This window comes from Cucurbita maxima, unplaced genomic scaffold, assembly GCF_002738345.1.
Source record: "Cucurbita maxima cultivar Rimu unplaced genomic scaffold, Cmax_1.0 Cma_Scf00015, whole genome shotgun sequence".
NCBI lineage: Eukaryota > Viridiplantae > Streptophyta > Magnoliopsida > Cucurbitales > Cucurbitaceae > Cucurbita > Cucurbita maxima.
Genome location: NW_019272031.1, coordinates 4,803,899 through 4,814,846, shown reverse-complemented (window position 1 = coordinate 4,814,846; position 10,948 = coordinate 4,803,899). Strand labels below are relative to the sequence as shown.

At 38.7% G+C, this 10,948-nt stretch overlaps 2 protein-coding genes and 1 pseudogene across 2 annotated transcripts; all 3 read right to left on the bottom strand.

The window, feature by feature from the left end:
* On the bottom strand, window positions 1–2,703 carry LOC111490357 (annotated as a pseudogene).
* A 1,036-nt stretch (window positions 2,704–3,739) lies between these two features.
* Window positions 3,740–5,424, bottom strand: LOC111490358 (protein MOTHER of FT and TFL1-like). Its single transcript, XM_023138940.1, has 4 exons — window positions 5,140–5,424; window positions 4,935–4,996; window positions 4,778–4,818; window positions 3,740–4,133 (listed from the first exon to the last, which is right to left on the bottom strand). Exons 1-4 carry the CDS (start codon window positions 5,335–5,337, stop codon window positions 3,901–3,903), a joined length of 534 nt encoding a protein of 177 aa, XP_022994708.1. The 5' UTR covers window positions 5,338–5,424; the 3' UTR covers window positions 3,740–3,900.
* A 1,978-nt stretch (window positions 5,425–7,402) lies between these two features.
* Window positions 7,403–10,403, bottom strand: LOC111489954 (laccase-1). The gene is made up of 5 exons (XM_023138357.1): window positions 10,290–10,403; window positions 9,992–10,143; window positions 9,548–9,792; window positions 8,639–8,767; window positions 7,403–8,559 (listed from the first exon to the last, which is right to left on the bottom strand). The coding sequence occupies exons 1-5, from the start codon at window positions 10,401–10,403 to the stop codon at window positions 7,469–7,471; spliced, it is 1,731 nt and encodes a 576-aa protein (XP_022994125.1). The 3' UTR covers window positions 7,403–7,468.
* Between the last annotated feature and the right edge of the window lie 545 nt (window positions 10,404–10,948).

Below are 10,948 nucleotides of genomic sequence, written 5' to 3'. Positions count from 1 at the left end.
TTTAGAGATTTAACCAAGGCTATTATTGAACAAAACTAAACTTTGAACATGTGATAAGCAAGAGTCAATTATTGAACAAAGCAAATAATTCTCTGTGGTACCTTAGTTTATATCAAAAGAATTTGAATTGTCATCAAATATTTATCCATTTGATTGACAGTTTGGTAGTTCAATAATTTATACACAAAACATTATGTAAATAAAAATGAGAGAGTTACCCAATAACGTGGTTAGCAAAAGCAACTGGATCTTCTCCCATAAACCGAACTCATCTTCCATATCGGCATATGCTAAGAGCAACAAAAATGTCCGTCGTCTCTAGTTTTGAGCAGCATAAACCATGGTTAGGATGCTCCCATGGTATGGTAAAACTATATATAATAAATTGAACAATATATATAACTCATTGGGCAGGGCTTATCATGTACCTGAAATCATAACCCACAGATCAGTTCTAAATATTCCAAACATGTGTGTGACTAAAAGAGATCAAATAGAAAAATGCAAGATTACTTTTTTTCAGACTCTCTCCTTCGATCCTGGATTTGATCCTCTATTTGAGAGGATACAACTCGGATTTCAACATTTTTCTGGCAAAGTTCCTTCCATTGTGTGGACAAAACATGAAGCTCAGATGCAGCTTTTTGCTGACCATTGCATAAAAAATCAACCAACTATTCCAAAGAAATGACCTCTAGCTTATACTAATAATATGAATTACAGGGATGTTACTCACTTGATGGAATTTTCTTTCGCGGTTAACTTTTTCCATCTTCTCATTCTGTTCTTGAGCTAATTGTTGCATTCTGACAGTAACAAGACAATGTAAGTAACAATCATATATGGTCAAGTTGGTCAGATGTAGTTTCTTGCTTACTACATTAAGAAATGACATGTATATAAATGTGGCCAAGTGTTTTATAAAGCTAATGCCTGTCATGCAATGGTTTTTAGTTTTGATAGAAACGGCCCTTGCCTCAGATAATGTGACAACAAGCAAGTGAAAGTTGGAATGTCTAACCAAAAGAGAGACACCGACTTTTATGTTGCAGGGGCATGCAGAATCTCATTGTCATTATATCATGAAGATCCCAAATATAAAGTTCTCGGGTATTTACAATATTAAATAACGTGAAGTGATAACCTCCTCAAACATAAAGTTTCTAGCATGGATGCAACGTTAAAGGGCACCTGGGCAGGACCTTACTTGTACAGGATCTATTTTATAAGTTGTACTCCCATGTCCTTGAGTTCTAAGAAAGAGCACATAGGCACTCATGAAAGAAAGAGCCATAGGCAGCAGCAAGTGCATATGGATGTTTCATTTCTTCTGGCTAGTGTAGTCAAAAGTAAGGATTGCAATGCGTTCACCAATGTGCAAAGATAAGCATCTAACAATAATAAAGTCCTTGATCAATGAATCGAATCAATTCAATTCAGATGGGAATAGTATAGTTGTGGTGTAGAAACCCAACATTACCAACTGTGAGATCCGACATAGTAGAACAAAGCAATCTTTATAAGGGTGTGGAAACCTCCTCCTAGCAGATGCGTTTTAAAACTTTAAGGGGAAGTCCAGAAGGAAAAGTCCAAATAGGACAATATCGGCTAGTGGTGACTCTCCAACACATGAGGTCGTGGTATTGCAGGAATTCCAGGACCTGTATGAGTTCAAGCAGCCAACTCTAACTGTTCTCCATAAAATTAAAATTTTCGAAATACAAATCTTTAGTGCCTAGAACAATAGAAAACATATCAAAACTTCACCTCAGCACTTGATGACGTAGTAAGCATTGAGTTTTCTGAAGTGTCTGCTTCCAAGAAGTTTCGTCATTCTTTTTATTTGGAGCTGGCGTCTCCAATTTGTATCTTGCAACATCGAGAGGCACGGGAGGCCTCCCAGCTCTTACACGTTCATACTCTCTGGCAAACATTGGATGATCCTGGGTCCAAACTAACTATCGTCAACATTATCCTATTTTTTAACATTTGCAAGAATTATCCTAAGTAATGGTAAAATAAATCAAAGAAGATCAAGTAGTGGATCTTATAGTCATTGGTTCACATGCTGTGGCTTCCGGATAAACAAAATTCGGCATTCTAATTCGTTGATTGATTTTTAATTTGATTTTCTCGACCTTGTTTTCGAGTAAACATTATGGAGGATGTTTCAAAACAGAACCAGCAAATGAGGCTTCTAAACACTTCCAAATTCAGCATTAGCAACTTTCAATCAAATATATCCAGTGAAAACAATAATAATTTGTTCTTTCGCCCCTAAAAACTTAGAATCAGGTGGAACTATAAGTGCATAACCCAGAGGAAAACTCCGGCGGGAAAGGAAATCGGAACCTACCTTACGTCAAATTTGAACTTGAGAACAGGAGGCAAGTCTTTGAGAAAGTCGGCCGGTCTCTTGGAGCTACGCCGCATCTCTTCCTCCACTAAGCGATCGACCTCTGCAAGGGTCTACATAGTCGTCGTCGATGTAGGACAAGGCGTCGATTACCTCCGCATCTGCAGAAACACGCCACGCTGGTTGCGGTCGAGCTTCGAGCATTAGGAAATCCCCGTTATTGTTGTTAATCGCCATAGCCACCACAGCGAGCAACTGACCTTAGAAGTTTCAGATTCACAGAAGCTCAAGTGCGAGAAGCTTGAGTTTCTTCAGCCGCCTTCACAGAAGAAATGGGTTTTCTCCATTTTTTTTTCTAATTAATTTACGATTTAATTAACATTTAAAATTATAAATTTAAATTGTCTCGACATTTAATTTAATCACATAAAATTGTAAATTAAAAATAAAAATAAAACAAAATCCTCAAAAGCAGCTCACATCACTCTAATCTAAAGGATTCGAAAAGCATTGAGCCCGACATCACACCAATATATTGAATTGTCGGGTATCTTATCTAATAGAGTACTATTCATATTATTCAAATCATACATCAATTATATATCTTAATCAAATTGGATTTCTTAATCAATGCATTCATATATTACTTTAGATTACAGTTTATCCAATTTCATCCAAAGATTCATAAAAATAAATTCAGTATGAAAGCCAATGAAGAACAACAAAATTTGTAGTTGACTCAAGCTCATTGTAGAAAGCAAGAAAAATGGATATGCAGTCCAACCTCCGTTCGTTGTTGTCAAGCAACGACTAAGCAAAATACCCGATGGCCTTAGCACCATCGGCGATTGCCTTCTTTTCTTTTGTCGAGTATGATCGCATTTGTAGAAGTTGATTCTAGGGGTACCATGTAGTCCCTTTGAAAGGGTGAGCATTGAACTACTACTTTCTAATCAAACTACTATCTAAAAGTGACAACATGGTACTTCAACAATGGAATTGGGTTGCTCGTTTGATCGAAGATTGTATTATCGTGGCTTCTTGTTACTCACGAGCTAGTTAAAGAGTGGTTCTAGCCACTTTGGATACCATGTGATTGTAGTGGCACGTGAACCACCGAATAGGGGCTGTCTTCCCCCATCGATGGCTTGTGGAATATAAGTGCGTCCAAGCACAACACAGCCAAAAGAGTCCGTAATATAATGGAACCGTTAGTGATCTTATCCCAAAAAAGGATGAGAAGTAGAAACACAAAGGAAAATCAGACCATAAAACATAGAAAGACACATACATATATATATATATACATACATATATATATATATATATATGTATGTATGTATATATAGGTTCGAAACAGAGTAATTAGAACACAAACAGGACAGTGAAGAGAGGTGAAGGGAAGAAGCATAGCTGCTTAGGACTTCCCTTTGCAGTATACTCTTTCTTATTCTTACACATACTTTTATATATTATTATTATGCATTATAGATACATCCATACAGATGGATGATCTGGTGACGGGTGACGGGTGGGTATTGCATTCATGCTGCGGTGGCAACCTTCTTGGCAGCAGGCTCCTTCTGGGCATTGAAATAGGTAGCAGCGATGGGGAGGCCGAGTTCGAGGTGGGTTGCAAAGTGGCGAGTGTTGAAGTTGGCTCGGGTGGCTGGCTGCTCGATCATTCCAATAGGGCCCTTCTGCTTGAACAGCAACAGGATGTAGCGGTGAATTCCGATGGGTGGACAAGGCCCCGTGTACGCCAAGATCTCCCTTCCTGCAACATACACCACCACACAACACAACACAACACAACACAACACTATTATATGTTCTATGTTCTGTTGGGTCACATAAACAAGTGGCACAAACCCCACCTACACGTGTTCTTCATATTCTTCTTAACACATCAACTCCTCCTCCTACGTGTGGATGAAGTTACTAAAACTAACTAAAGGGCGTGTGTTCTTCAAATCCAAGCTACAACATTAGTGTTTTAGTCCTTGGTTCTTGAGTTCAATCAAGAATACATTTCTTTGATGAAATTGTTGGAGTTCGTTACTAAATCTAAGCTAAAAATGAGGGGAAAAGAGAGGGATAAAATCAGTGGTTTTGATTTACTTTCAGAGGAACCATGCGTAATTAATAAGCATCATATTCCTTGACAAGGATGGATGTATACATAAAGTACGCATGCACACATGGATGCATGCATGCATGTATGTATGTATGTATGTATGTATGTATGTGTGGAAGCTAACCATGCATGCCAACTTAGCTTGTTCCCAAAAAAAAAACAAAGGGTATGAGCCTTTTTGTTTTTTTGGTCAAGTTGTTGTGCTTGGAAGCTTGTGAACGATGAAAATGTAAGAAATCGAATAGAAATGTTAAATAGAAGGAAGAATTTTGATGTTTTATTACCTAAGTTCACATTTCCAGTTCCAGGGATATCCACAACGATCCTGTTCATAACATGCAACAAAGAAGCTATGTAAGCAATCAAGATACGAAGATATAACTGTTTAAGCATGGTAGATTATACACAAAGCAAAATTAGATATCCATGAGTAAAACTAACCAGTGCACCCACTCCCTCATATAAGGCTCACTCGGGCTCGGAGCATCCGGGTCTACCATCACCTAGAAGCCACAAACATTCAAAATGATGGAATTAAAGACATGCATCCACACCACACTCAACGTCTGCGGATACTTAAAAAGACATTCTAAATCGAGGCTAAAACAACAAAATAAGAAGATAAAAGAGAGTGCAAGAGAGAAACCAGAGTGTAAAGGTCGGAGAGATTAAGAGAACTCATGAGGATCCTGGGAGGATCATCGGTAAGAGAAGGCCTAATGTTGCAGCCATTAGTGACATGCTTGGAATGGTAGTAGACCGACATGGTAGCCGAGGGCACAAACATGTCGACCACATCGCCGATGACTCGCTCCACCACCAAAGGGTCCACATAGGCCGCCATGGAAAAGGACAGAGAAAGGCACGGAAATTGAAAGGGGGCTGAATTTGGTGGCGATTAGGGTGATGGGGTTTGAAGTGAAGGGGGAAGTGGGGTTTATATAGATACAAATTTGGTAATGTCTATGGCTTTGGCGATGGAAATGGTGGTGGGATTTGTGAAAGCCATGGGACATGCACAGGCTCACGTAAATCATACAGCTCCAGTATTCTACACGTGTGAGGCTGGCCTCGTGGTAGAACCACCCTCCCATAGTTTTTTCTACCCACGTGCCAGCATTACCGCCGTCAGTTACAGTCACCCACCTCCTTTGAGTGTCAAATTACAAAAAAACCCGGTCAGGCTGCCTCATAAGAACCGTGGGATGAAATTGAGAGAGGGTAAACTCGTAATTTAGTCGAAGGTAGAAGGGTTACAATTTAGGGTGGTTAAATTTTGAATTGCATGAGAAGAATTGAGAAGGTGGTTAAAGCATAGGCAAGTGCTTTCCTTGTGTTAATGGTTTGTTTGATTGTAGCTGTGCTGGTGCCGCTGATTCTGGCTTTTTCATGCAAATCTTAGCTGTGACAATGGAGCTTGATACCCAACAGATGCTTACAAAATATTGGTGATATCTTTTCCCTTCTCAACATGCATTTCTTTATATACACCACTCTCCTCTTTCGATAACTAAAACTCTGTCAAAGATTTAGGGGTAGATAGAAAAAACAACAACTCAACCATACCTACAACCGTCACAGATGAGACAAAAACAATTAGGAACTCAATAATAACTAAAATTATGTCAAAGATTTAGTGATCATTCAACTTGAGAACTAAAGGAGAGGTTTCCGCATTCTTATAAATCGACGTGAGATCTCACACTAACACATAAACTCTTTTCAAGAAAGGAATCCGGCATCGTGAAAAATTATGGAAGAGACCGCTACAACGAAGTTAACATTGCCAATTCTACACCGGTAGGTACAAAACTACAATACTCAACAATTTATAAGTATCGATCTCGTTCAATAATTTGTCCACGTGCATCACTAGAATCTTACAGGTGTGAGGCTAGCTCTGCTATGTTTGGGCACATGGCAGCATGAGCGGTATGAGTTTGAAGTTGAAGGCTTTAATATGATTATGGAAGGTCCACAGATTGTAAAAGCAAAAGCCAAAGACTTGTTTGGGGCCGAACAAACGGTGACAAACTATTGTTCTTCTTCCCTGCAGGATTCCCTTCATGCACTTCTTTTTCCACACACATTCATAAAATTTCTAATATATATGTACATGCACCTCGGTATGTACGTATATCCACATCTTTCGTTTTCGTTTTCGTTTTCTAGAGGAGTTATAAGTGGTAGACCAAATTTAAATTTGGAACAATTCAAGTTCACTGCTAACCGATATTAGGTAGTTACCTATTGCCGTTAGCTTTACGGTTTTAAAATGCATATGCTAAATAGAGGTTTCCATATACTTATAATGTTTTGTTTCCCTCTCCAACTAATATGAGATCTCAAATATTTCCATACACTCACCAGTAATGTTTTGTTCCTCTCTCCAACTTATAAAAGATCTCACAATTTACCACCTGCCAACGTTCTCGTTGCCACACTACTCAGTTTCTAACTCTGATACCATTAGTAACAGCTATACGTAATGGGTCAAAGCGGACAATATCTGCTAGCGGTGGGTTTGAGACAAAATTATACGAACAACGAGTACAAGACCTTTCTATGGCTTACTTTCGCTATACCCGAGTGATTATTTGACTTTAATAATGATCAATCCTAAGATGTAAGGTGGAGTTAGACTTCATCAAGTGACGGTAATCTAAATTACAGATCAAACTCACTCAAAAGTGGAAGAAGTGATAGATGTACGTTACAACTAAAAGATTATTTGACTTTAACAGCGATCGATCCTAAGATGTGAGGTGGAGTCAAGCTTCATCAATAACAGTAAAAAGTGACAGATGTGAAATTCGAAAAATAGTGTGTACTACTCCTTGTTACAAACTACATCCAACCATTGAATGTGTACAATCAAATTCTAATTTAGTTGTTGAACTTTTAAATTTATTTACTTAATTCTTGAATTTTTAAAAATATTTTATAAGTTAAATCTAATAAGTTCGTGAATTGTTCTAGCAGAGAGGAAGATCCTTAGGAGGAGGAAGCAGAGATTTTGATTCGCCTACTCCATTTCGAACGATGAGTCCCATTGCAAGACCCCAAGAGGTATGTCCTTCAAGATGACAATGTATAAACCAAGCTCCTGGATTGTTCGCCCTGATTCTGATGGCCGCCCAGCCTCCGATCGATACCGCTACCGTGTTTCTCTCCGGCGGATCGACGAGATTATACATCGCCGGATCCCTGGCCACATTGAAATTCCCAAATCCTCTGCCGACAACGAAGAAATTGTGCCCATGAACATGAATTGGATGATTCTCCACATTCAAAAAACTTGTCCCCTGAAACACGATTTCCAAATCTGTCCCGTATGCAACTTCCAAAACCCTAGTTCCAAATTTTGCGTTCATGTTGTTCGTCAATGGGTTCGCACCCGTGTAATCATAAACCTTCGGAGGTTTTTCTGGAAAATCGGAAGAGTAGCTCTTAGAAGCCGTGTTTCTGTAATGCGATTCCAATATGGACAAAGCCGGACGAACGAAGGATTGATTGTTCATAGAAGCAAAGAAGCTCTTCCCGTTCAAACCCTGGCAAGATTTCCCAGACGGGCAATCTTGAAGGTTGAGGCTTATAGTTATGACAACTCTTTTATGAACCGTCTTAGGAACATTACATGGGTACATAGGAGATCCAAGGCTGCGGAGTTTGTTCAAAAATGCCGTAGCAAACTCAGTATCCTTCATTTCTGGGAGGTTTTCAGGTATTTGTGAGCTAAATTTCTTGATTTTTGTGCTGTTGTATCTCAAGAAACCAATGGAGGTGGAATTGTTGAAGGGGAAAATTGAAGTTACATAGGGTGTGATAGCCATTGGGAACATTTGAGAGTGCTCTGGAACTTGATCTGTATTGAGCAGGAGAGTGGTGGTTTGGCCAGGAGCTATCATAATGGCTGTGGTATTGAAGGGCTTTGTGTATGCAGCATCAACTTCCACCACTGTCAATGTGTGATTGGCTATGGCGAAGAAAAGTTCATTGTTGAGTGCTGCATTGATGACTCTCAGCAGGTAAGTTTTCCCCCTTTCTACTGTTGAAATGAATGTGTCTGCATTGATTGATCATTGTGATGATTGAAAATTATGTTTACTAATGAGAAGTTTTGGTAGTGGAAGTGTTGGATTTACCTTTGGTAGAGGAAGGATATAGAGGTCCTGGTAAGCCATTTATGGTGTAGGCATCAGAAACGTTAGGCCCACCTCCATGTTTCAACATCTCGTTTTCAACTTCTTCCACATCTCCATTCCACCATTCACCTGTGTTTGTGAAGTAAAAACTGAAGAACTAATCATCACAGATCATAAATCATGAACGTTTATAAAAACCCATCAAACCAAAGCATCTAAAAGTACTGAAACAATGAAGGATTGGTTTGGAATGAATATTCAAAAGAGAAACTTTTAAATGAAAGCACTGTTAGAAACCATGAATCCTTCTCTAGAGCTCTCGAACAAAGTACACCTTTTGTTCGACACTTGAGTCCCTTTTGACTACACCTTCGTCCACTTAATCGAGGCTCGACTTCTTCTCTGAAGCCCTCGAACAAAGTACACCCTTTGTTCGACACTTGAGTCACTTTTGATTAGTCATTCGACACTCACAACTTCTTTGTTCGACATTTGAAGATTATATTGACATGGCTAAGTTAAGGCCTGACTCTAATACCATGTTATAAGCAACAAACCTCCACAATGGTATGATATTGTCCACTTTGAGCATAGGCTCTCATGGTTTTGCTTTTGGTTTATCCAAAAAGCCTCGTACCAATGGAGATGTATTTCTTACTTATAAATGCATGATCAACCCCTTAATTAGCCAATGTGTGACTCATCTTCCAACAATCCCCAACAAACATTTCTTCTGAGCTAGGGAGAAACACTAATGTTCTCTATTTAAGAATTTTCAAAATCACTTTTGATCATTAAACCAAGTCACTATCAAATTTTGATTGGTTTGAGAAGTGTTTAAACGGGTTAAAAGCATATTTTATTCTTTCTAAAGTCATCCCAAACTCACTCGAGACGAGCGAGACTTACCAAAGAGAATAGGAATCTCAGCTTCAATGGGAGTAGAGGAGAATGGGTAAGGCATGCGAGGGTAAATGATGAAGGCACCATGCACAGAAGCTCGTTGCCATGAATTATGTGCATGCCACCATAGTGTCCCTCTTTGATCATTCACTGAGAACTTGTATGTGTATGATTCACCAGCTCTGATAGGACACTGTGTTATGTAAGCTGGACCATCTGCCCATCCTGTTCTTAGTTGCTTCACCCCATGCCTGCAAACAATCAGATTTGTTATGGATTGAACTTGTTTAGCTTAGAGTTGAAAAGTCGAACTTTTTTATGTGTAAATTTGCTTATTTATAGGCTCATCTCGTGGAGGGAAAAGCCAAAATTGAGTTCTAAATGTGTAATGTTGTTTGGCAAAGAATGCTTTGTTCTATATTTAGAGCTTATAGCATGTTTGAAACTTACCAATGAATGGTTGTATTTTCATTCATGCAATTGTTGACCTTGATTCGAACAGTATCACCTTCATGAACTGCAATGGTTGGCCCTGGATACTGTCCATTCACAGTTAGAAGTTGCTTTGTATGGCCCAACCTTCTCACCTTCTTCCACTCCACCTTATAGGAAACAAAATCATCACTTTTGAGTTGAAATGGCAGAGTAATATCAGTAACCACAAGGATGTTCATATGTTTTTAGAGCCAAAAAAGAAAAAAAAAACAAAAACAAAAAACAGAAAAGACGCTTTCTTCATCGAGCTTACATTAAACTCAAAGCGTTTAATGACAGGAGAAGCAAAGCTAAATGACATAAAACCAGCTAGGAAGATGCCTATGGATATCAACAGCATCCCACATTGCTGGCTGAGGCTCCCCATTGTCACCAAGTTAGCTAACAATCTATATACTACACAAAGTTGCAGTTTTTGGTAGTTTTTTTGCTCACTTTGAACTCAAATTGTGCTGTCATTTGGCACAGTTTGTGAATCCTTTTAAAGTTGTGGGGGTTGGTGTGTAAGTGGGGTTAATTGCTGCTGATATCGTATGGGCAATGTCAATTGGTTGTTTAATTATTGATATGAAGATTAGGTGCTTGGCTACGGAAATATTATTGATTCTTATTGCATTTTAACATGAAATTACCATCCTATTTACAAGCTTTGCATAAAGTTCCATATAGTTTTGTTTAATTTGTCAACTTCCTTGATATCCTCTTGTCATTTCAATCAAAGAACTTGATTATTAGTGTGAAAAAATCAAGACCCAAAATTGAATTGGGTTGGTATGAGTTTATCTTGTTGTTTGTAAAGTAATAATGTTAAGGTTATCTAAGAAATGAGCAGCTTCAGACTACTTTGTTACAGATGGAGGCTCGGGGACGGTAGGCACATCGAGATTACTGAGGATCCATGAATCGCTAGTA